Here is a 24,233-nt window from a genome sequence, read left to right as displayed (position 1 = left end):
AAAAAAATGTGCTGTTTCATCAAGACAATGCGCCATGTCACAAATCAATGAAAACAATGGCAAAATTGCATGAATTAGGCTTCGAATTGCTTCTCCATACACTGTATTCGCCAGATCTGGCCCCTAGCAACTTTTTCCTGTTCTCAGACCTCAAAAGAATGCTCGCTGGAAAGAAATTTAGCGACAACGAAGAATTAATCGCCGAAACTGAAACCTATTTTGAAGCGAAAGACAAATCGTACTACAAAAATGGTATCGAAAAGTTGGAAGATCGCTATAATCGCTGTATCGCCCTCGAAGGCAACTATGTTGAATAATAAAATCGAATTTTGCCAAAAAAATGTGTTTTACTATAGTAGACCTGGGACTTTTCAATTGGCCTGTTATATACCTAAAAAACTTGAATAGAAATTGGTTATGTTATGACTGGTACTGTTCATTCAAAAGCGGTTGAGGATTTGCCTTACTTTGGCCAAAGATCACGCATTTTAAGTAAGTGAGAGTCACTTTCTCACAGAGTGCGAGAAAAAACTCTAATATTTCTTTTCCGCACGGATATGCGTGCGGGAAAAAAATAGCAGGGGTTTTTCCCGCACGCAAGTATTGAAAAATAAATTAAATTCTTCATGTCTCTATGCACCGAACGCCCAATTAACTTTAACTCGTTAAGGATGACATAACTATGGCAACGACATGCACAATTACGTCAGTCATACATGTGTATAGGAATTATTAATCTAATTTTTTGAGTTTCAATTTATCACAAGCACTTGTAGAAAAAATATTGTTCCTAACTCTTGCGGAAAGTAGGTATCTTTCCCGCATTCAACGGCAGTTCTTTGCGAGAAAGTACCACTTTCAGCAGTTTTTAGGAAAATAACAAATATTTGATATTTGCGTGCGGCAAAATCTGCTGCTATTTCTTTTCCGCATATGCGTGCGGAAAAGAAATAGCAGAGTATGGGAAAGTGACTCTTTGTAACTTAAAATGCGTGTGGAAAAAGAGTTGAAAGCGCACGCTTGAAGAAAAAATGCATTTTAGACATCCAGGCTTTATTATGACGCGGAAGCAAATAGGTTTTATTTTGTGTGAGTCTTATCGGGGTTGCAGCCAATTCAGGGCCTGTTGAAAGAACTGTTAACATGAGATATTGGTCTAGGTCCTGCTGTATATGACGTATGGGGCCGTTTGTTCGGTCACGATCTTTCCGATCGTTCGCTCGCATACATTACTCGGATTATGGCAGAAGATTGCAACCGGTAGTCCACTCTGTATAGGAGCGAAACCCGTGATTTATAACAGTTACAGTCGTTGTTTTAGCATTGTGGGTTGGATATGTGGGGCTGTTGCTTTATATTCATAATATTGTATTGGTGCAAACGGGATATATTTCATTGGGCGTATTGTGGATTACGAAGGGGGTTATGCTGATTCCCAACTGAAAGGAATTATAACATATGCATAAAAAATTAACTGAATAACAGTTTTTTTTATTCATTAAGATTTTTTCATCAGTTGATGTATTTTTTTAAATTATTTTGACACCATTTGTTTGTATCATATAGCTCTGTCGCTATTATTATAGATTTATTGAGCGCTCGTTCCCCGAACAAAATGCATTATTATTTCGTCACAATGTCTGTTTTTTACGAAGTTCAACCCAGGAAAGGTCTCAAAAGATGAGGTTTAACTGACTGAGTTCGTTGTCAAATTCGATAACTATCTATAACTATAGAATAGAAAAATCAAATTCCGAAATGAAGATCTTTTTTTCCTGGTAATTTCAGAAATCCCCCTGAAGTTGTCACACTTATTTACTAACACTTTGTAATTTCCGTAGTCCATAAGATTCAATAATGTTGAAATTCTGTATAAAGATTTCAAATAATACATAGGCGTACAACTTTGCTTCCGCCGTTTTTTCCGAAATTCGAGGCTTCATTTTGCCAAACTGCTTATACATTTATGAATCAAAGTATTGTATATCGCTGGCCACTACTTTCTCCCATCTTTCGGGCAGCGTACGAATCCCGCGTTGAAAAAACCGGTCATCTTTTCGAGCGATCCACGAATCGATCCAATTTGTTACTTCTTCATAAGACCAGAAGTGCTGGGTGCTGGTCAGCCAGGTCGTATGCCATTGATCTAAACAAGTAATAGTCCGAGGAAGAAAAGTCTGGAGAAGACGGCGGGTGGGGTAGGATTTCCCATTTCATCGGGTTTTAACAACCCATAATGCACTACGCCAGGCTACTCCCATCAAATACTGAACATGATCTCAGAACCCTGAATAGTTGATTTGGCCGTCGTCGTGGAAGCATGGCCGGGATATCCCCATGATTTTCTGTGCTTGGAATTATCGTAATGAACCCATTTTTCGTCTCCAGTCACAATGCGATACAGAAATCCCTTCCGTCTTTGCGTTGCACGGAGCTGTTCACAAGCAAACAAACGTCGTTCAACTTCTCTCGGCTTCAACTCGTACGGCATCCAATTTCCTTGTTTCTGAATCATTCCTATGACTTTCAGGCGTTTTGAAATGACTTGTTGCGTCACTCCGAATGATCCTGCCAATTCTTGTTGCGTTTGACACGATTCTTGATCAAGTAATGCCTCCAATTCTACATCTTCGAAAACCTTCTCTCTTTCACCACCATGCTGGTTTTCGACGTAAAAATCACCGTTCTTGAAGCGTTGAAACCAATCTCGATTCTTTCACTAATAGCGGCCTCATCATAGGTATATGAGAGTGTTCAATGAGCCTCAGCCGCAGATCATCATCATTTTCTCACTGAAAACGAGACTTTACTTTCGTTAATGAAACTGACCCTTAGAAATCTTTCTTTCATTTTATAGTTTGAATTCCGTTTTCGAAAAGAATTGCATGTTTCATTCGGAGTAAAAGCGGAAAAAACTTTAGTAGAATCCTGATGAAAAGGTCAATGTAGCACCGAAATATATCGGTGTACATAACCAATGGTTGTTTGAATTGAATGGTTTACCTTGCCATCTACCCAATTAAAACTTGTTAGCAGCCAATTTCCATCACTTCTTCGATACCAGCGCATTCACCAGTTTGTCTCCAAGAGTAACTTCAATGCCGAATGAATTTAATCTCTTCAAAGAAGTAGTAGTAATTATTAAAATTATAGAATTCAAATTTAAACTAAATTTCAAAATTGACTTCATAATTTGAGAAGAGAACGTCGATCAAATCAAAAGAAACACAATAAATGAGTGATACGAAAAAATTTGATCTTTCAGTGTTCAATTTGCAAGTCTTATGCTATAACCCAATGAATACTACTTCCTTATTTCATATGGATATTACTAGCGTACTGTACATTTTCATGAATTTTATGTGAAATAACCTATACCTTCAATAGTTTTCAATTTCTCCTGTAAAATGCTTCAGATAAATTGTGAAGTATTTCATTTTCAAAACGAATAATTATATCTTGAAAAAATTTTCACTGCTAATAATCAGCGTTAAAATACCTTTTCAACAACGTACCGCATGACCCACCTGCCCTATTCAAATTTAAGGGTTTGGGGTTGCCGAGCAAAGAGTTGAATTTATATGAAAATGGTTTTTATCTAAAAAAATTTCCCTATCAAGCACAAAGCGATTTTCCAAAATCTGAATTTCTCTATCCCAAAAGACCTTTGTTTCCTTTTAATTGTGTATACTTATATGTTGAAACCACCCTTAAGTGTTATAAGGAACCCTTTTGTCGGAGCCACTAAGAAAAAGATGCAAAAAAACTAGAGGTTAATGAAACATTTCGCATTCTGAAGTACTTACTCACCGTCAATCTTATGCCCGTATTATTCACCTGTTTTCCAAGAAAACTTCTATCCAGATTCCATCAAAACATACTCTTCATATCCGACAACAAAGACTCGGTAATCAGTGGAGCATATGCATGACATCGTTCCTGCCTTGGATGCATTCTTTGAACTTGCATATATGCAACAACTCCTTGAATCTGAAGGATCTTATATTGCTTTTCTATTACGTATGTGAAAGTTAATTATTAGGGGCAATTTAACCCTTTGTGCAATGTTGTAGTAAGTTGATGGGGGGCATGACTTCGCATCAGAGGAAGGTGTTAATCTCTCATAGAGTCATCCATGAAAATTAGCGGATATACTCTTCTTCTTTTGTAGAAAACTCACTTTGATCTGGAATTATCATGAAATAGATTTTGATCCGTTGCAAGAATATAAATATAATTTTTCTAAAATAATCGTTACATTTTTTAAATATACGCAAATAGTATATTCTAAAACAAGTTGCAGAATGGGCTCCTATTCCAACACGAATGCGAAATTCGAAAACGAGCGACGAAGGAGCGAGTTTTGGAACGCATAAGTGTTGGAATTGCCTTCTGCAACGAGTATTAGACGATATTTTCTCTATTTCAGTCAAGTTTTGCGTAATATTGTCGAAATTCAATGAAAATTTCAGATTATAAATCCTAGTGACTTTTGTATTGTATCTTGGCAGTTGGTGTGACTGTTACGAACATTGACAGAATACGGAATTTGAATATGAATCGTATGTTTCGAATTTAGACATAATTTACAATTACACATTAAATTCGTGAATTATGTCTGACAAAATCGATTGAACACTACCAGAATTATGAAAATTTGCGAATATGTAGCAAATCATTTCTCTATATCCTCAAATTATATTATATTGACAATTATTGACGTTTGTTCAAATTTGATAGAATTGGAAGTCAGCATAGCCAACCACAAAACGAAAAATATATCTAAAAACGATGCTGTAATGAGTTCATTACAGCACTGTTCTTTAGAACTGTAATGAACTCATTACGATACAGAAATAGAGAAATAATATTATTTACCTAATCGACACGATTTTGGGATTATTATTTCAAATATTGTATATTTCATATAAGATAGCAGGAAATAATAAACCATATTGTAAAATTTGCTATTTATATTTTAATATAGTTTTTCTATTAGACTCATGATGTAATGAAAACCTTCAATTATGCTCACATGTTTAACCTTAAAACATCTCAATAGTTGTAGCTACCTTGTTAAGGATGTTTATCTATTGTTTCAGGTGATCCACTGTTCAGGTTACCTCAAGGTAAAACAGTTCAACACATCCTCATCATCACCATACGAAGGCTGCTACCAAAATATGGGTTTGGTAGCTGTTGGACATTCCTTACCTCCAAGCCCAATTACCGAGATCAAACTCCACATGAACATGTTCATGTTCAGAGCGAGTTTGGACCTGAAGTTGATTTTCTTGGATGCAAGGTTAGTTTTTGAAGAAATTTGATAGTTAAATAATTAATTTTTAGTTTATTCTATTTTCGATCGTTCTCGCAAGTTTTTTTTATTTGAAAAATTTTTTGTTATCATTTCTTTTACAATTTGTTTTTTTTTGAATAAAACGTATTTTGTATCTAAATCTATCGAAATGAATCCGATATATGTTTTCAACTGAAAAAAAACTTGGAATTATAAAAATAAAAGCAAAATTTTATTCGGGAAAAATGGGCTTGTCAGATCAGATGAGAAGTGAAGTAAATATATGTTGTATAATCTGAAGATATTTTAATGTAAGAAATAGTACTATGACCCAGGATGCAGAGTTTTTTATACCAAACACAGTTGAACTAACTTACTATAAAGGATCTAAGTCGAAGTCTGGTACGAAAAGTGAAGGCTAGAGCGACAGTACCTTGGGACGTGCTCTGTAGATTGGGTTCGATCATAGTGACTCATGCGCGTGATTCATTATAACAATTATGGCCTCATCATGATTTGCTTAGTATTCTATAATCCCAGTATTCAATGGGCTTAGTATTAAATTATGAATTGCTAACATCTTTTATTCAGTGCATGTTGTTGAAGTTACCATTTTAGTTGTCATTGGAACAGGTATTTTTGTTAATAGGCCTTTTTTTAAATCTTTAAAAATTCTGTTGAGTTCTAAACGAAAATGATTTGGACCTATATTCATAGGAAAATAATGTTCAGAAAGAGCTCATCATCTGTCAAAATTTATCATAGAACTCGTAAAACACCCTTCATCGTTTTTTGAGCAGTTCTTTCAGGAAGCTTTCAAGTTGTTGAATCTCAACAGGTTGACACGCGAGTTGAAGAGGGAAAAAATTGTGTTTGCTAATGTTGCTATATATTGCTGGGAAACAGCGGGTGCAGAGCGTATTCGTTTTCTACGAACGAGCAGTTGCAAGAGTTTGTACAGTATGGCTTCTCGTGTTACTAAAAAACAATAGGCTGTTAGTATCGGGTTGCCGCCTGGGATGATAATGAGAATAAACACCTGACTTAATGCAAACAAGGACAGGCCCGCATTGGTTAATATTGATTACCTATTGATGCTATTGAATCTTTGAACAATATCTTGTAACGTTATTCAAATACTGGGACGCTAATTGAACGAACTACATGTTAAAGGAGTGGTGAACCTACTAGACAGACTGGTATCATGTGGGTTTCGTAATTCGACTAGAGACACCGAAAAATGAGCAGTATTTTGAAGAACTAAAGAGGTTTTTTCAAGAGTAGTATTCGAGATAACTTAGCTTGATAAAAACCTCTTATGTGTTTCTACCATTCGGACCATATTTGATCATAGTATTATTCATGTAATTTCGAAAACAACATTCAATTCGATTGTCCAATGTGATTGTAAATTATTTTCAAATCCAATTCTCAGGATTCAGATCTGAGAACTTGAAGGGCCAATCTCTGAAGCTAATATCATTAATCATTGCTATGAATAAAAGTCATGGTATTATTTATTCACGTCAAAGTCTGACTAAATATTTGCGTCGAAATTTTGTGAGCTGAAATACTTTTGTAATAAAAAAAAACGTGAATCTTTTGCTTTGACTCGTTTTTGTTTGAAAGACTTATCAATAAATTTTAGCAAAGTGAAAATTCTGATTTTAAAGTAGATAGCTGGATCGATTTCTGTTTTCGTTGTCTACAGACAAAGTCAGATAATAATGTTGTCCTCCAACTGTGTGTAGTTCTATTGACCTTTGTCTATCTCCTCTTCTCCATCTGTTTCAATATCAATTTTTTTCTTCCAGAGTTGCCCAACTGACAGGATATGAACCACAAGATCTCATCGAAAAAACACTATATCATTATATTCATGGTAGTGATATTTTAGCCATGAAATATGCACATCACCAATGTAAGTAGTCTTTTTTTTTCAAAGCTTTATGAACTACTCCGAATAAACCTGTGTCAGACATTAAAAATACTGCAAAATTATAATACGAGAGTGTGAACAAACATCAGCGGGACTAAATCGGAGAGTGGTTTCCTCATTCTTTCCATTTTTAGACTTGAATTTTTTATGGTACTGATGCCGCTATTGAATCGAAATTTCGCAGGAAGTTTGGAATTGCTATATATACATTTCTACGATATACAGGGTGGTAGAACAAAACGGCAATGAAAAAAGTGGAAAAGTTGTTCCCCCTTGAATCAGAAATTGACGGGTCCGAGCGATTTTCCACATCTTCATTTCAAAACCGGAAAATCGGGGTGTTAAGATTTCGTTGAACCACAATGTATATTAAATATATATTTGAATAATTATTCATATACACATAAATGACAGACGTAATTCTGCATGCCGCATCTCATCATTGGCATTACATGCATAGAGACATCACTTAATCAAGATGCATAGAATCAGTGGCGACGCCAGCTTTCAAAAATAGGGGTGGCCAAGAGGGGGCCGGATTTTTTTTTGGGGGGCCAAAGTGAAGCGGAACTATAGTTCTGCTAATATTTTAGCCTTAGTATGTCAAATTTTGGGGGGGGCAGCAGAATTTTAGGGGGGGCTCGGGCTCCCCCTGGCCCCTTTAGCGTCGCCACTGCATAGAGTAATAAACATAGATAGAGGGAGTATACGCAATTTTTACATAGCCCCAACATGGTTGGATTACGTTGTCGTATTGTGATATATTTTCAAATCCACAATTTTACTATATCGTTATGAACGTATATTATATTGAATGAAATGTATTTATTTCAGTGATTCCCGATTGAATATGCATATTTGAATATTTGGAATACGATATTTTTCCTAATTGTCGAAGTTATAATAAGCAGAATATTTATTATTTTCTGTATCTACCTGCTGAATTCTAAGGTTTGGCAACTTTTGCTCTCCTAGAGTCATCTGTTATTTCATTTCATTTGGCGCGCTTGGAGTTTGTTTTCTGAACTTCTGATATATTTAGGTATTTATTTCAATCTATTTTTAGTTGATATGAAACGTTAATTCAGTATGGGACATAAGAAGTGTGTTCTTCGTGGAGAAACTAGCGAATTGAGTGAAATATCGTATCACTGATATGTTTTCATTTCCACGCGCTTCATTGTAAATTTGATAGTTCATTTTGGGGACAAAATTTGCTTACTGAAAATGATTTATGCTCTCTTTATCTATGTTTACTATGAGTATATATGTGTGACTCTTTGCGACTGTAATGCGTACGGGAAATGGGTGGAAAACGTAAGATTGTAAAAATAGTAATTTTTCGGCAACCGTCCGGGAAGTGCTCACTTCCCGGACGCTTTTTCACTGAGAAAGTAGCATTTCCCGGCCTAGAAAAGAATCATAGAATCCATAGCAACCGAGATAACGGCTGACAGTTCATATGAAATTAGTTGTCAAAAATTATAGTGTTATTTTACATGGTTGCCGAAAAAATATTGTATGCAATACGCCCGAAAATGGTTTTTTTTGACTCACAGACTTTCAGGACTCGCTTACGCTCGCTTGTCTATTCGTCCAAAAAAACCCTATTTTCCGGACTTGTTACGTAAATTACTATTACGTAAAATCCGGAAAATAGGGTTTTTTTGGCTTACGCTCGTCCTGGAAGTCTGTGAGTCCAAAAAAAAACCATTTTCGGGCGTGTTGCGTACAATATTTTTTCGGCAACTGTGTAGAATAACACTATCGCTGCTGCTTTCCATATTTTATTGCGATTGCGATCAAAAATCATTGACATTGTTGACAATACTGGATACTCACCGCTACTTCAGTTTTCATACTCACATGCGTCAAATATGTTCACCAACATCAAGATAAGTTTCCTAAAAACTCTCACTTCCATAGCTATAATACACGAGAGAAACAACATTTTTCTATACCGCAAGCAAGAATAGGGAAGACACAGCAAGGTCCTAATTACACATGTCTCAAATTATATAACAAGCTCCCAAGTTATGTAAAAGAGTTAAATTTACCTGCCTTCACCAGGAAAGTGAAAAAGTTGCTTTTGGAAGAGACAATATACGAGTTGAACGAATTCTACGACTTTAATTTTTAAGTGTTTCAACTATTTATTATAATTTTATATATACTATAATTGTATTATACTATAGGTGTATGTTTTACAAACTTGACAAGCCATGTAATTCTTTGATGGCAAATATTTACACATGATGTATGTTTTACTAAATTTATATTTCTACATGTGTAAATAAATAATAATAAATAAATAATAATTAATTTCATATGAACTGTCAGCCGTTTTCTCGGTTGTTATGGTAATGATCAACTGCATTTATTCAGAATATACCTACCAAGATTTTCTTATTCACAATGACACAAACGACGTGATTCTTTTCCGGCCTAGTCCGGGAAGTACGTACTTTCCGGACTAGGCCGGGAAATGCTACTTCCTTAGAGAAAAAGCGTCCGGGAAGTGAGCCCTTCCCGGACGGTTGCCGAAAAAGGATATTTTCCATTCCAATTTATCCATTTTGGATGCAATCCATGTGTTGAAATTTACGAATTTTCGTGGAATAAGTTGCGGAATAAAACATCCTCATAATTCCTCATAATAATAGAATATATTTCTACCTTCGCAACATTTTTAGCAAAAAAAAAATCCTAAAAACTTGTTCCTGATGCATCATAACACATTATTCAACTCTTAGCGTCTCTCCCGTTCCAGGAACATTACTTCTTCGATATATGTAAGTGTTAAAAAAACCCCTCATGAAACACGTATATATCTATATATAAATTTTTTCGCCTCAAAAGACAATCTTCCTCGCCACGACCCCATAGTCGTAAAAGTAAACATGTCTAGCGGTAGCAATAAACTTGAAAACCGGTATCATACAGCTATCAATCAAAGGACCCTAGAGTCGCTGCTGGGTGGGGCCGCTGGAGGCAACGAAAAGAGGCGTTACGGCGGCTGAGCCGCCACGATGCGCTTGTTTTGTTATCCGTGTTTGTTCAGTCGTGTCCATGTTGACTCCTTCGGTTGCCAGCATTCGCACCTGGATCTCAAATTGATTCATCTCTCTACTCCCACGCAATGTTACGTTCTTACGGAGCGGCCATCGTAACAATTTTTTTTAACATATCTGCATCGTTATCCTTGTTCTAGGAGTTGGAATTTTACAATATTATGGTATATTGTTAATAACGGTAGGATTGTTAGACAAAATTGTAAAATTCCGGTCTGGCCGATTTTTCACCTGATGAAGTTTCGCCTACTACTACGGTATAAGCATCTTCAGAAGTTTTTAGGTTATAATTGGACGCTGGATTTCTCCAATGTGTCTTAGAATATAGATAGAAGGAACGGAAAGTAAACAAGAGAGATGGAAGTTTAGTGTCGTCAATCAAAATCGGGCTAGCTTTCGCTAGCTCAAATACATAGGCGTGTATCATCCAGATTTAATTTTTAGTCTCCAGTCACAATGCGATGAAGAAATTCCTACCGTCTTTTCCTTGCAAGCAGTTGTTCACAAGCAAACAAACGCCGTTCAACATCTCTCGGTTTCAACTCGTATGGCACCCAATTTCCTTGTTTCTGATTCATTCCCATGACTTTCAGGCGTTTTGAGATGGCTTGTTGCGTCACGACCAATGATCCTGCCTATTCTCGTTGCGTTTGACACGAGTCTTGTTCAAGTAATGCCTCCATGCTAATCTTCGACGTCAAATCACCGCTCTTGAAGCGTTGAAACCACTCTCGGTACATTCTTTCACTAATAGCGGCCCCACAATAGGCATTTGAGAGCAATCGATGAGTCTCAGACACAGATATTCTTCATATTAATATGACGTTTGTCAAATCTGAAAGCAGAAAATTAAAACCTCCCGCAAGTGACGAGATTTCGGCTCTTAGTCTGACATGTTTAATCGAGAATAACTTTATGATGCAGTCACGAATCGACTTATATTTCGATGGCGTTCTATTTACAAATAGGTACCTAAGCTTATTGTATGACATCTACGATCAATTTATTTCGACTACCATACCGCTACAGCCATCTATTGCAAAACGGCGGTAGCAACGTTGTAAACCTAATATATTTTGTAAAATGAGAGATTCCTTGGCTGATTTTAGGAATCGGTGTCAACTGTCAACATGGGCCCACAAACGTTTGTTTTTGAAATACAGGGTATTGGTTTTAGTTCAATTTTTTCTACTGACTGATTTAATAGGGCGTTTCATTGGTAAGCGAAAAAACACGAACAGTGACTAGAGGACACCAAGGTGGTTCTAGATATATCCCATTTATTGAGTCTGACTGCCTTGGTTACCGCGATACAGGGTGATTCATGAATTTTGCTCTTTCCGAGGTCATAACAAGCGAACCATCTAGTATATTTTCTTCATATTTGGCACACATCTTTCTTATTTAGAACTTAAATGAATTTTAAGGAAAATCCAGGTCCAGATTAAGAAAAAAATTTGAAACGATTGTATTCTTGAAACAACACCCTGTATATCGAAATTTCGAAAATCCGTTTTTAGATTTGAAAAGAGCACAAAAAACTGAATGAAGTTGCATCATTAAGATTTTCGCGCATACAATTTTGCTGCACCAATTGTGAACTTGAAAGAGAAATTCTCGAGAAATTGTATATCAAAATTTGGTTATAAGTTACTTCTGGTAATACATTATCGAAACTATCGATTTCATTGTTTTTGTTTTTCATTGTTTCAAATTTCATTCCATAATTCTTAGATCGAAAGTTATCGTGTAAACGGCGGACGGACATAATCGATTTGGATCTTGATTTGTGCCGAATTCAATAATTTGAAATTAAAATTCGAGCACAAAAAGCGAATTGAAAATACTGGAAAGAATTGAAAAAATTTATTAATATAAACATAAAATTGAAAATTTATCATTTCTTTTCTTACCATACAATAAATTTCCACTATTACCGGATCTGATTGAAAATTAATCATCAATATTTCTTTCAGTGTTATTCAAAGGTCAAGTAACGACCAAGTACTACAGATTCCTAAGTAAAGGTGGTGGTTGGGTGTGGATGCAGAGCTATGCTACAATCGTCCACAACACAAGATCTTCCAGACCACACTGCATAGTTTCCGTCAACTACGTTCTTAGGTAGGTTATCTTTTGAAATGTTCATACCTTCTTTTAACAGTTATAATTATTTTAACGAACTTCACAATCCTATATCCTTCAAGTTTTGCATAACTTACTCCATTAGACTTTTTTCAACTCAACTCACAGAATATCCAAAACATAAAATTCTTTTTGTTTCAGTGAGCTAGAAGCCAAAGACCTTGTACTAAATATAGCTCAAGGACCTCCAAGGGAAGAACTATCATCAAACTCGCCAATTCACTCACAATCACCCCTCCAAGCTCCATCGAGGGTCCTACCATCACCACAAAAGTTTCCAAGGACATCCACCTTGCCATCAACGATACCCCAAAATTCGATACCAGACGAAGAATTCAGCGATTCGAACGGTGGAGGTGCAAATAATGGTTTTATGCATTCTGATTACCCACTCTTCGTCCATAGTTACCCAGGAGAAGAGCCTGGCTACTACCACCAAGCACAAGAAGTATACCACTACCCATACTCGGACCCTGAAGCTAGTCAACATGCCCTTCTGAATGCTACCATGGCCCATCAAAGGATATACAGTTCCTCCTCCCCGCATCTAGTTCCTCAGCAACAGAGGCCTTTTAGTGCATCGTCCTCGAGCTGTAGTTCTTCGGAAAGTGAACATTTGAACATACAAAATCTGAGCAATCCATACTGTAGTACGGAATCTGCGCACTCGAACAATTTCAACTTGAACTGCTTCAACAATAACCAGATTCCTACTCCAAACTATGGACAGCTCAGTGGTCATCATTCTTCAGTGGCAGCAGGTTATACCAGTGTGATTGTGGATAACCAGCAATATCAAATAACTAATGAATATGTTCATTAATTGTCTGGTATATCTCCTTAGCGAAAATATTACGTTTAAGTAATGATTCTATCGAAGCATCAGTGAATGATACTGATCTCATCTGAAGCAAACAGGAACATTCAGCTTTGTCCATTTGGGGTATTGTACGTACCTATATCTTGGTTACTTTGGTTAGTATCACATTCCTCATAGCTTCAAGATGAAGAAGTCTTATATTTATTCCAAAACATCACTGTAGGAGGGGGGTTCCAAGCTGATTGATCTTGCAAAATATTCAATTGGATACGTTTTCCTTCAAGTGAGAACAGTGCAACTCAAAATTGTAACCGTATATCAAAAACAGGACATCACTTCCAGAAGTAACCATTCATTTAACTATCTACTATTTTTTAAATTTGTCTATACCTTATTATGTTTTTGAACATTCACATCACTATTTAATTTTCCAACTAATCGACTGGTAGATAGTTGATTATATTTTCTGATTTTTAAAAACATATCTACTCATTATGCATGAATTTTTACTTTGAACTTTTACTTATTATATTGTACAGAAAATAATTTATTTTTTATTGCAAATATAAAATGTTGTAATTATCTTTGAAAACAATTCGAGTGTTTGTATATAGTTAATAATTGATTTCCGAAATATCCATGAGTTTTGTGCCATGCAAGCTAAGAATTGCATAAATTGTACATAATCATATTTTGAATACAAATGTGTGAAATTTTTATATAGATCGGACAATAATATAAGACTGTGAATATAGATATATGTAAATATACTGATATGTATAAAAATTTACTTACTATAAATGACTTGAAAACATACATTTTGAATAAGAAGAATGAAAATAATAAAATTTTTTGTTACCCATAAAGTGTTTCATTGGTAAAAAATAACCATTACGCATAGACCTTTCCAGTACTAAAGATTTCTAACTACAGAAGAAAGAACGAGGTTATCTGCTCGTATCTACAATTTTTGGGAAACATAGAATTACTCTCAACATACTCATTTTAAATTCTTCAGATTTATTTTTTTAGAATTCATTATTAGATTAGATGGAGGCAATACCAATATTCAGTTCAACGAGTTACGTTAGAGTATAAGTATAAGCGAATAGCATTTCTCTTCAGGAAGTGAACTAAACAGATAAAAATAAGAGTTTAATACGTTTGAATAAGGTATAAGGTTATTAAGAGTTTGGGCGCTTGTCGATCTATTTGGAATTTATCTCGAAAACGATAGACCCCTGAGTAATTCTTTCACGAAGCTTCATGAGCATAATAAAACAGTCATCTATCCAAATACATGAAATGTGAATTTTTGCATATCTGATTTTGTCGATGCTCTACATGTATTTGGTGAGTCATTTGAAAGTTTGCTTTTCAGGTTTTTTGAAAAACGTTCCATATTTTCAAAAAATTACAATAATAGTTATATTATGTATATGGAAAATTACTTGAAATAGTAAGTTATGTTTTTCAGCGCTCGTCCCAAAACAGAGGGACTTATAATTTTTATCAATGTTTGTAATTCTCAAATTTTGGGCCAGAAAGTTTCCACTCACTGATGAAGAATCGATTTTCAAATTTGATTCCTACCGGTCGTAAAATCTATAACTCCTGAACGAAATGACCTGAAAACTTGGAATTTTCAGGGTAGGTTAGGATCTCGAATGTCTTGGTTAGGTTCTTCTATGGGCCTAATCAGACAAGGGGTTTCGTGAGTGAGTATTGTTTTCCTTCCAATTTCAAAATTGCAAATTCAATTCAGAAAAATTTGTATTATAAACTTCGTTTCAAACTTCTTGTTGATCGCGTGATCTTTATCATTGAAAATTCAAGAAGAATACGAAAAAACAGTGGTCTTCAAGGGTTTAATTGGTGCTCCTGGCTTCACAACCTTTCTCTAAATCGGAAATTATATTTGGTTGGAATTTGGACATTTTTTAGGGCTTTGTTTTGCTAATACTCGAGAAGATGCAATAAAACTATTTTTCGTTATCAACATTGATAAATGTTTTCAACTTCAAGCCTGTAATCGATTAGTTACGTCACCAAATAAAAATCCAATGATATTTGATGGTTAAGCCTCCACAATGTGGTCACATATGAAATTCGCATATCATACGAAATGTGATATAGCTCACCAAACTAGGATTCTAGCGATTCCTGAACGTGCTTGGATATGAATATCGAAGAGCCCTATTCAAATAAATTGTCCAAATAGGATACATTTGAAGTACTGTGTTTACATGGGGTAATCAACATTTGAAGATTATTTTGGATATACGAATGTACTGAAGCTGCTCGTAATAACCCATTTGGGATGCTGATAATGGTGGAAAACAAATATTTATAGATCACCCATGAGGATAGGATGAAAAATAAGGGACGAAGGCGATTTTTCATTTTTATGGGAATTTATTATTGATAAAAAATAGATAGTTTCGAAGATACTCGATCTATTCGAAATGTCCACCTTCTTCCTGAACGCAAGCCTCACCTCGACGAACTGAAGATACTGTTACTTTGGTTTGCTGCCTCATAAATAAAAATCTAACGGAATGAGATGTGGTGAACGAGGTGGCCATGACATTAGTCTCCCTTGGACTATTTAGAGTCTTCCTCTGTATGGTGGTGCGTTTATAAAATGTACTGGCATCGAATCATTGTAGAAAATCACATCAGACCTTTGTTCATAAGAAGAAAATGACCAGAATGAGCATAACTATCATCTGTCGAAGTTTGTCATAGTGATTGCATAAAACTAAGAGTATTAAACATAGATAGGGGGGGAACATATGTCATTTTCAGTAAGCAAATTTTGTTTCCAACATGAACTATCAAATTTGACATGAAGCGCGCGGAAATGAAATAATGAAAACATAGCAATTATACGATATTTCACTCAATTCGTGAGTTTCTCTACAAAGAACGCACTTCTTATTTCCCATAATGAATCAACGTTTCATAATAACTCAAAATATATTGAAATAAATACCTAAATATATTAGAAATACAAAAAACAAACTTCAAACGAGCCAAACGACGTGAAACAATCGATGATACTATGGAAGAGCAAAAGTTGCCAAACCTTGGATAACAGCAAGTAGATACAGAAAATAATAAATATTCAGCTTATTATAAATTCGACAATTAGGAAAAATATCGTATTCCAAATATTCAAATTGGCATATTCAACCGGGAATCACTCAAATAAATATATTTCATTCGATATAATATACATTCAAAACGATATAGTAAAATTGTGGATTTGAAAATATTTCACAATCCGACAATGTAATCTGACCATGTTGGGGATATGTAAAAATTGCGTATACTTCATCTATCTATGTTTATTACTTTATGGTACAGAATTATTATTTTAAGTTTCCTTGAAGATTCGGAAGTATATCGAAAAACAAAAATCAAATATTACCGTGACAAAAGGTTTGACCGAGTTGAAATTTTGGACCTAAAATATATAGAATAGCAATTACAATTACAAGCTATTTGCAAAATTTTTCATCAATCGCGGATTTAGAACCAAAGAAAGTTCAAGCAGATTGTAAAAAAAATGCTGTGGCATATATGTGGTCTCCAGAGGTGGAATTAGCGTATGACCGGATTTTTTTACGACACTTTGAAACAAATTGCCGTTGTTCAGGATCAAATCACTGCAATTTCCACCAGAAAACACCACAGTAAAAAAAGTCATAATTCTACAACCGTAATATCATCGACTACGATGGGGTCTCCACTTAATTGGTTTAGTTTACTTGATTACAAGTTTGGGGGAGGCTCGCACTGTTAGGGTGCATTATACTAACAATACGAAGGGCCATTAGAGAGCTCCTGCAGTGTGAATGCGTTGGTCCAATTGTTAAGCTACAATTATTCCGTCAAATGGCACGTGATCTAGAAACAAGACTAAAACAATGATTCCCGACTAGACGGAGTCAAATCTGATATCGTTCCTACGAATTTCTTTTGTCGAGTGGAGTCAGTGTAAACTGGGGCACGCTCCTTAATTGAGTCCATTGAGGAATTCTTTAGCAATTGTGAGAACCCTTGGAGTGATCATGATGAGAGGGAGAGCAAAGAGGGATGCATTCTCTCATTATTATTAAAAGTAAAATCGAGAATAGCAAAGAGGTTTGCAGGTTTTGCTGGCTTTGTCATATGCCAAATCATGAAAGATGTTTATTTTTCGAGGAAGTTAAATATATTGGAGGTACAGCACGCAAAAGGAAAAATAAAAATGCTCTTAATTAACTACCTTCAATGATCATCTACCTTCATCCTAGTTCATTTGATACTCCAATTGAAGAAAAACTTATTCAATATCTGGTGAACATTAACAGGTCTTGTGCCTGAAGTGGATACATCTATTCACACGCAAAGCTCTAAGCTTCTGAGAGGTCTCACAGAGTCAGGATAGAAAATATTAAAGACGTTGCTAATGCAAACTGAAACAATGTATTGAAATTTGTTATCCTAGCTCTATAACAAACTATGACATGATAGTTCTGTTCATTATGGACATTTTCTTTCCTTTGAACATTCAGGTCTATTGGCTTTCGTTTAGATGTTACAACAATTTCTTCTTCTTGGCGTATCATTTCTATTTTGGATGTTGGCAATCAACATGGCAAAATTTTTTATTGGTTCCTAAAACTTAAAATGTTGTAAGTACCGAAGTTTTTTCAAACCATTTGCGGAGATTTTACAACCATATAGTTTCCTTCTGGTCTTCTCTTACTACTATTTTGCCTTTCAAAATGATCTGTAATACATGGTATTTGCTATTTCTCCTTATGTACCTATTCAAACAATTTGAAATAATTTCTTTTCATGTTTGATCAAAAATAAGTCGACTGACGAAAATTCCAGTTGATATGACAACTAGAATTTTGTCGATGATTACTTCAATAATTAGCTCAAAAAAATAGATTTATTTCGATTGCCATGTGATCTGACGAGGCTTGTTCCATTAACTACGGTATCAACAATTACATGTATGGGCTCTGCAAAATTGAAAAGCCATTAGACCAAAAAGATTTCAAGCAACGTCTTAGTGTCAACGTTTGGGGTGGGATTTTCAACAATGACTTGATTCTAGTAGATGGTGTATTACCATACAGAAGGAAATAAATAGCTGCTTGGCTGAATGAAAATGAACGGATAGATCAATGCCACGACCTAATGCCATGACCACTCCATTTACCGTATCTAAATCCATTAGATTTTTATTTATCGGAACATAAGGAGCTGTCATCTCCAATTATTTGATAAAATATAAGATGCAGCACACCAAATAAACGACCCAAATCTTATCCGCCAAGTAATAGAATCTAGAAAGTTATGTGCTAGGTTTGTAAGATGTTTTTTTTGTAAGAGGTTATTGAGATGCCTAAACCACTGGCGTGTTCATTGATTAGGTATTGTTTAAAATCATTCTGGCGACTCGTCTCGGCATCGGTACCTTTTTCCTCTTCTTCCAAGGTGGAGCAATAACGGGTGTTTTTTTCGAGGTATATAACTTTAAGTTGGCATTACTATTCAAGATGGCGACAGATTTAACAGCTGTCAAGTGATTTAACCTCAGTTTGGTTTGGCAATCCATCATGAATAGACTCACGCCTGAACAATGCTCGCAAAAAGTGCAATTTTATTTCGAAAATAATGGTTCTGTGCGGATTACTTATCGCGCACTACGTCCATTTTATTTTGTTTAGCGATCAAGCGCACTTCTGGTTGAATGGCTACGTCAAAAAACAAAACTGCCGCATTTGGAGTGAAGCTTATCCTGAAGTGTATGTCGAAACACCGTTACATCTAGAAAAATTGACTGTTTGGTTCGCTTTATGGGCTGGTGGAATCATTGATCCGTACTTCTTCAAAAACGATGATGGCCAGAACGTTACAGTCAATGGTGATCGGTATAGAGCCATGATTACTAACTTTTTCATTTCTGAATTGAACAACCATGATGTCCAGGAGCTGTGGTTCCAACAATACGGCGCAACATGTCACACAGCTCGTGCCACAATCGATTTATTGAAAGACACGTTTGGTGACTGCATAATTTCACGTTTTGGACCTGTGAATTGGCCTCCAAGATCTTGTGATTTAACACCGCTAGACTGCTTTCTGTGGGGCTATGTAAAGTCATTGGTCTATGCGGATAAGCCACAAACCCTTGACCTTTGGAAGACAACATTCGCCGTGTTATTGCCGATATACGGCCACAAATGTTGGAAAAAGTCATCGAAAATTGGACGTCCAGATTGGACTACATCCGAGCCAACCGTGGCGGTCACATGCCAGAAATCATATTTAAAATGAAATGCCACAAGATTATCTTGCGGATAAATAAAATTCATGTTAATCGAATAATCCATCGTTGTTTTATTGCAATTTAAAGTTCTATAGCTCTAAAAAAACACCCTTTACAACGAATTGACCAATCAACGGCATAATTTTACAATTTTCATTTGTTCTGTCAAAGGTGTTTCTATTGAAATTGACAAAAAGACGAGGTGAGCGCATTAATAATTAAACGATTCGGGAATTAAGTTAAAAGAGACCATTTCCATTACAATTCAAGTAGGCTGGTCCCTTCAAAAGTCGCTACTTTAATCTTAGGGTTTTTCAAGAATAAGTCATACCAGAGTTTTAGACATCATAGTAGCTATCTGCTATCTGACAAAGTGACCTGTGATATATGTAACTTCATAACTAACTCAAAAATTTTCATTTCCATGATAAATTTGAAGGGACATATTTTCACCATAACCCAACAGAACGCAAATGATCGAAATCCACGAATGAAATCAGTGGCTTAAAACCACCGCTCAAAAAAAAAAAGGTGCCGTCAGCAGGATTGCAGAGTGGTATTGTTCGGCTGATTGCCGCTAATAGAGGAGGTTTGGTAAAGGGTCCTCCAGCCTCCGCTTCACGGAGAGAGAAGCGCTTAGGCAGACCGTTGCGAAATTGCTATCAAATCTTTGTACAAACATATCAGATGGAGCCTACGCTCTGGGCGACGAGAATGTGCCGTCGCCTTGGAAACCGGGACATCCTCCCATCGAATCATCATTATCGAGTGTTTTACTTTTTCCACCTCCCCTCCCGATTTTCTGTCATACTTTCCCCACCACTTTCACCCTCTCGACATAAACCGTCTAGATACGCATCCTGTTCGAAAAATAAATATTTGAGAAAAAAAGGTCTTTTTTTCGGTGTTGCATAGTGGATGATTCTGTTATCATGGATGGACAGTTTTGTGCGATAAGGAATGACCTCTGGAAATAAAGCATAATTTTTGGGAAAAATTGGAGGGAGGAGTTAATTTATCGAATATTGAGCTTTATGGAGAACATTTGATAGTGCAAAAAGCTACTATTGTTCTATGCTAGAAACTTTCTAGAAGTATTACTTAACAACTTCCCAAAGTTTCATAGCGATTTGATGAACGGTGTCGAACTGCATAAAGGACAAACACACTATTCGTTTTATATATCTAGATCTAGATCAATAGTCGTATGACCCAGTGTTGAAGCTATTTTTGTAACTTGTCAGAAGAGAGTGATAGGATTTCTGGCTGGCATTAGGCAGAGAGAATTTTGTAGACCACTTTACGGATTTCTGAATATACTTACTTTACCTTCAATTTTCATCTTAGAGTTGACCACTTTTTGAATAAGATTCAACAGAAATAGTGATTGTCACTACTATTTCACTCGAAATCAAAATGATTTCATTATTACTGCATTTAGATTTAGGATAGGACGACATAGACAATCGCCTTTGTTTTTAGTGTGTTGGTATATAATAAATTGAGCACCGAAATGAAGAACTCGGATAATAAATTTCTATTTAAAAAAGGTTGAAATCTTTTTCAGTTGACAGATGTTTCTAGAGCATATCAGAATTATTCAATGAGGTGTTTTTTGTTGTTGTTAATTCCTGTGTTGTTTTTCTTTTTGCGATAACTAATGGACTTTCCCCACAATGTATTGTAAACTTTCAATGGAAATAATGCTATTATTATAATAAGAGTATGTTTGATGAATGTATTTTGGCGAGTCTTTCTCGAGCCAAGTTACGAAGTGCGCCCTCTCCCAGGGGTTTGATGTTTCATCCGAGATCGCTGGTGGACTCATCAGTTGAGCTATCCAGCGATCTCTGCCCAAGACAAACCCCCTCACACCATCGTGGAGAGGTGACCCTGTTGCAACACGACGACCCCTTTAAATCCGCCGGGGCCGAAATAGTGTGGCGTGAAAACACATATCGCCATCTGTGAGCAGACAGAGGCACTAGATTATTGAGAAGCTAAGGAAGTTTGACTTTCATTGGAATCTTACGCTTTGCAGCTGATTTTTACAGAGTAAAAAGTGGAATTAGAGTAGACTTCAAGATCGGAGCATATTTTTCCAGATATTCGAAAAAAATAGTGAAATGGAAATGTTTCGTCTTTTGTTATTTCTGAATTTTGATTCTGGAATAGTCTCAAATGATGAAGTTTGACCCTAAGGTGACAAATTCGTCCCCAAATTCTATTCTATCCGTTCGTTCGACCTTATACAGAATAAAATTCGAAAAGAAGGAACTAGAAAATAGGAACTAGGTTTCGATTTTGAATGTAACAATTTAGTTAACGACTAAAATCTGACTAGGTGTTCCGTAAATTTACCCGTTCGAAATGTTGCTTTTCTGTCAATTTCAAAAGTGCATATTCGAACAAGTTTTTCTTTAATTTTCACATTTGTCGACTTATTCGAGTGTCTACAGTTTTTATTATTTATTATTGTAAATATGATGATGTTTCTCGGTTTAGATATCAGCCAAAGTCTATATCAGAAACTGGGTGTCACATTATCACCGACATCCTTATCATATCGCAATTCTTCGATAACAATAGATGAAATCATACATTATTTTTCTTTATAGAACATGTATTATCTTTCTTAATCTAATGATTTCGCTTGATCTTGCGAAAAGTTTGGATTATCAACGTAAACGTTATAGGTATATGAAATCAACCAAATTCGAAAAAAACTGTGTGAAGTGCATATGTGCATATAAATAAAATATGTTCGTAAGTTATAATTGAGCTTGAAAAAACATGAATCACAATTTCCACTTGATGCATTATAGGTCCCACAATCGGCATATATGAGTAATCTGTAGATTTCGAATCAAAAATGTTTTGATTGCTTTTTGTGAAATCACTAGCAGATATTTATGAAAGATTTAGTCAGTAAATACAAGAAAAGCTTGCTATAGATGATTAAATAGAGATTTTTAAACAACGAATAGATTTGAACACTAGAGTTTTCATAAATGATAACATTTTGGTGGCCTTTGCAGAAACATTCTTTGTCGCTTTTCGCTAGGTATTACTGGAAACTATTTTTAAATGACTTTCGAAATTGATAATCAGGTACCAATTCTTAATCAAAATTTTTTTACTCTTTAGTTAAGTAAAGTAAAAAATTTTTCAAAACCACTACGATATTATTATTCATTTTTAAAAATTTGGCTATGAAACAGTGGCGGATCGAGAGCCTCCCTTGGGCGATGATGCTACGTCCGATGCAATTCTTGTTGAAAAATGAAAAAAAAGCCTCTTCAATGTTTTACAATTTCTTCTGCATGACTTTCATGTGAATTTCTCCCTTGAAGAAATCCTGGATCCGCCACTGCTATGAAAATACTTGACATAGTTAGCGTGAATGAAGAAAATCAGCCAAAAATTAATATCGGTGTTTTATTTCTACAATGATATTGATGAATTAAAGGGATTAACCTATACAATTTAAATAGGTCTCTCAACAGTGATCAATCTGATTGTATCATCATTTCATACATTAACTCATTATTGTTCATTTTTTTTAGTGGGACGATTGGGATTATAGAGATTTCCAAGTATATGGAATCTTCGTCGCATTAGGAATTTTATTGGTATGGAATATCATTCTCACAATATTGCTGGTTGTGTACAAACTTCAAAGTAGAAATAAAAGCATAAATGGAGGTGATATAACAACAACAAAGTAAAATTTCCACTTTTTTACAAACCATTGATTCCATAGGTACCATTCTATAATGATCGCTCAAAAAATATTGCTTACTAACAATACTAACATAAAAAACTTTTTTTTTGGCTTTAAAATTCATGGATCGTATTCTCGATATCGAATGGATGCGGGATAACAACTTCTTATACCAAATTTCATGCAAATAGCTCTTCTTATTTCTGAAAGAAGTTCTTGAACGATTTCAAAGGTTCACGATCCCCCATCTCTGACATCTCTTCATTTTCTAAAATAGAATTTTTTTATACTATTTCAATTCGAATTCCATTAACTTTTTAATCTGCTGATTAGCTTGTTTTCGATTCACTCTTACAAATCCTGAATGCAGGTGTGATTACATTATACTGAAAATTGATCCCTATAATCTAATCACATTTTTTCCAGAATAGCAACATCCCCAGTATGGAATCAAATGTATGTTCCTAAAATTCCCAGAGTGCAAAAACCTAGGAGTAATACCAACACTATTTCTTCTATACCCCAAAGTCCTTCAGAATGGTGAATATATATAGACCTTTCTTATTGCTTATGCTTTATCAAAATTAATTTTAGGTTTGGAGATGGACCAGCTAAGATGGACCAAAATGTATTCTTTTAAATCCCCGAATTTACATACCTCAAAAATGTTGAAATAATAACTGTTCCTCAAGAGAGAGGCTTGTTTATTTTAGTTCATAATGAAGATAATTAATACGTATTGTTAGGGATAAATTATTTTTGTGAAATCCTTAAAATGTAAAATAATATATGCTCGCATACATAACACTTATGATCGAATTTAACCATGAGCTCAACATAAAAGTAATTATTTGTCTAGAGGTATGGTGTTTTATTTCTCATCAAATTTAGATTAATTATG

At 35.2% G+C, this 24,233-nt stretch overlaps 2 protein-coding genes across 5 annotated transcripts in view; both read left to right on the top strand.

Moving 5' to 3' along the window:
- LOC123676275 (single-minded homolog 1) overlaps window positions 1-14,140 on the top strand; it is a 64,202-nt gene extending 50,062 nt beyond the window's left edge. For all 4 annotated transcript variants that reach the window (XM_045612081.1, XM_045612080.1, XM_045612079.1 and 1 more), the window contains exons 5-8: window positions 5,103-5,305; window positions 7,114-7,220; window positions 12,286-12,433; window positions 12,596-14,140. In XM_045612081.1, the coding sequence (XP_045468037.1) occupies window positions 5,103-5,305; window positions 7,114-7,220; window positions 12,286-12,433; window positions 12,596-13,277 (1,140 nt within the window). In that variant the 3' untranslated portion in view covers window positions 13,278-14,140. The remainder of the gene's footprint in view (window positions 1-5,102; window positions 5,306-7,113; window positions 7,221-12,285; window positions 12,434-12,595) is intronic.
- Window positions 14,141-22,200: 8,060 nt separating this feature from the next.
- Window positions 22,201-24,192, top strand: LOC123677156. The gene is made up of 4 exons (XM_045613701.1): window positions 22,201-22,374; window positions 23,175-23,332; window positions 23,759-23,872; window positions 23,927-24,192. The coding sequence occupies exons 1-4, from the start codon at window positions 22,369-22,371 to the stop codon at window positions 23,970-23,972; spliced, it is 324 nt and encodes a 107-aa protein (XP_045469657.1). The 5' UTR covers window positions 22,201-22,368; the 3' UTR covers window positions 23,973-24,192.
- Window positions 24,193-24,233: the final 41 nt, after the last annotated feature.

Source organism: Harmonia axyridis, chromosome 3, assembly GCF_914767665.1.
Source record: "Harmonia axyridis chromosome 3, icHarAxyr1.1, whole genome shotgun sequence".
In the NCBI taxonomy this organism is placed as follows: Eukaryota; Metazoa; Arthropoda; class Insecta; order Coleoptera; family Coccinellidae; genus Harmonia; species Harmonia axyridis.
This window is presented reverse-complemented; position numbering and strand designations above follow the sequence as displayed.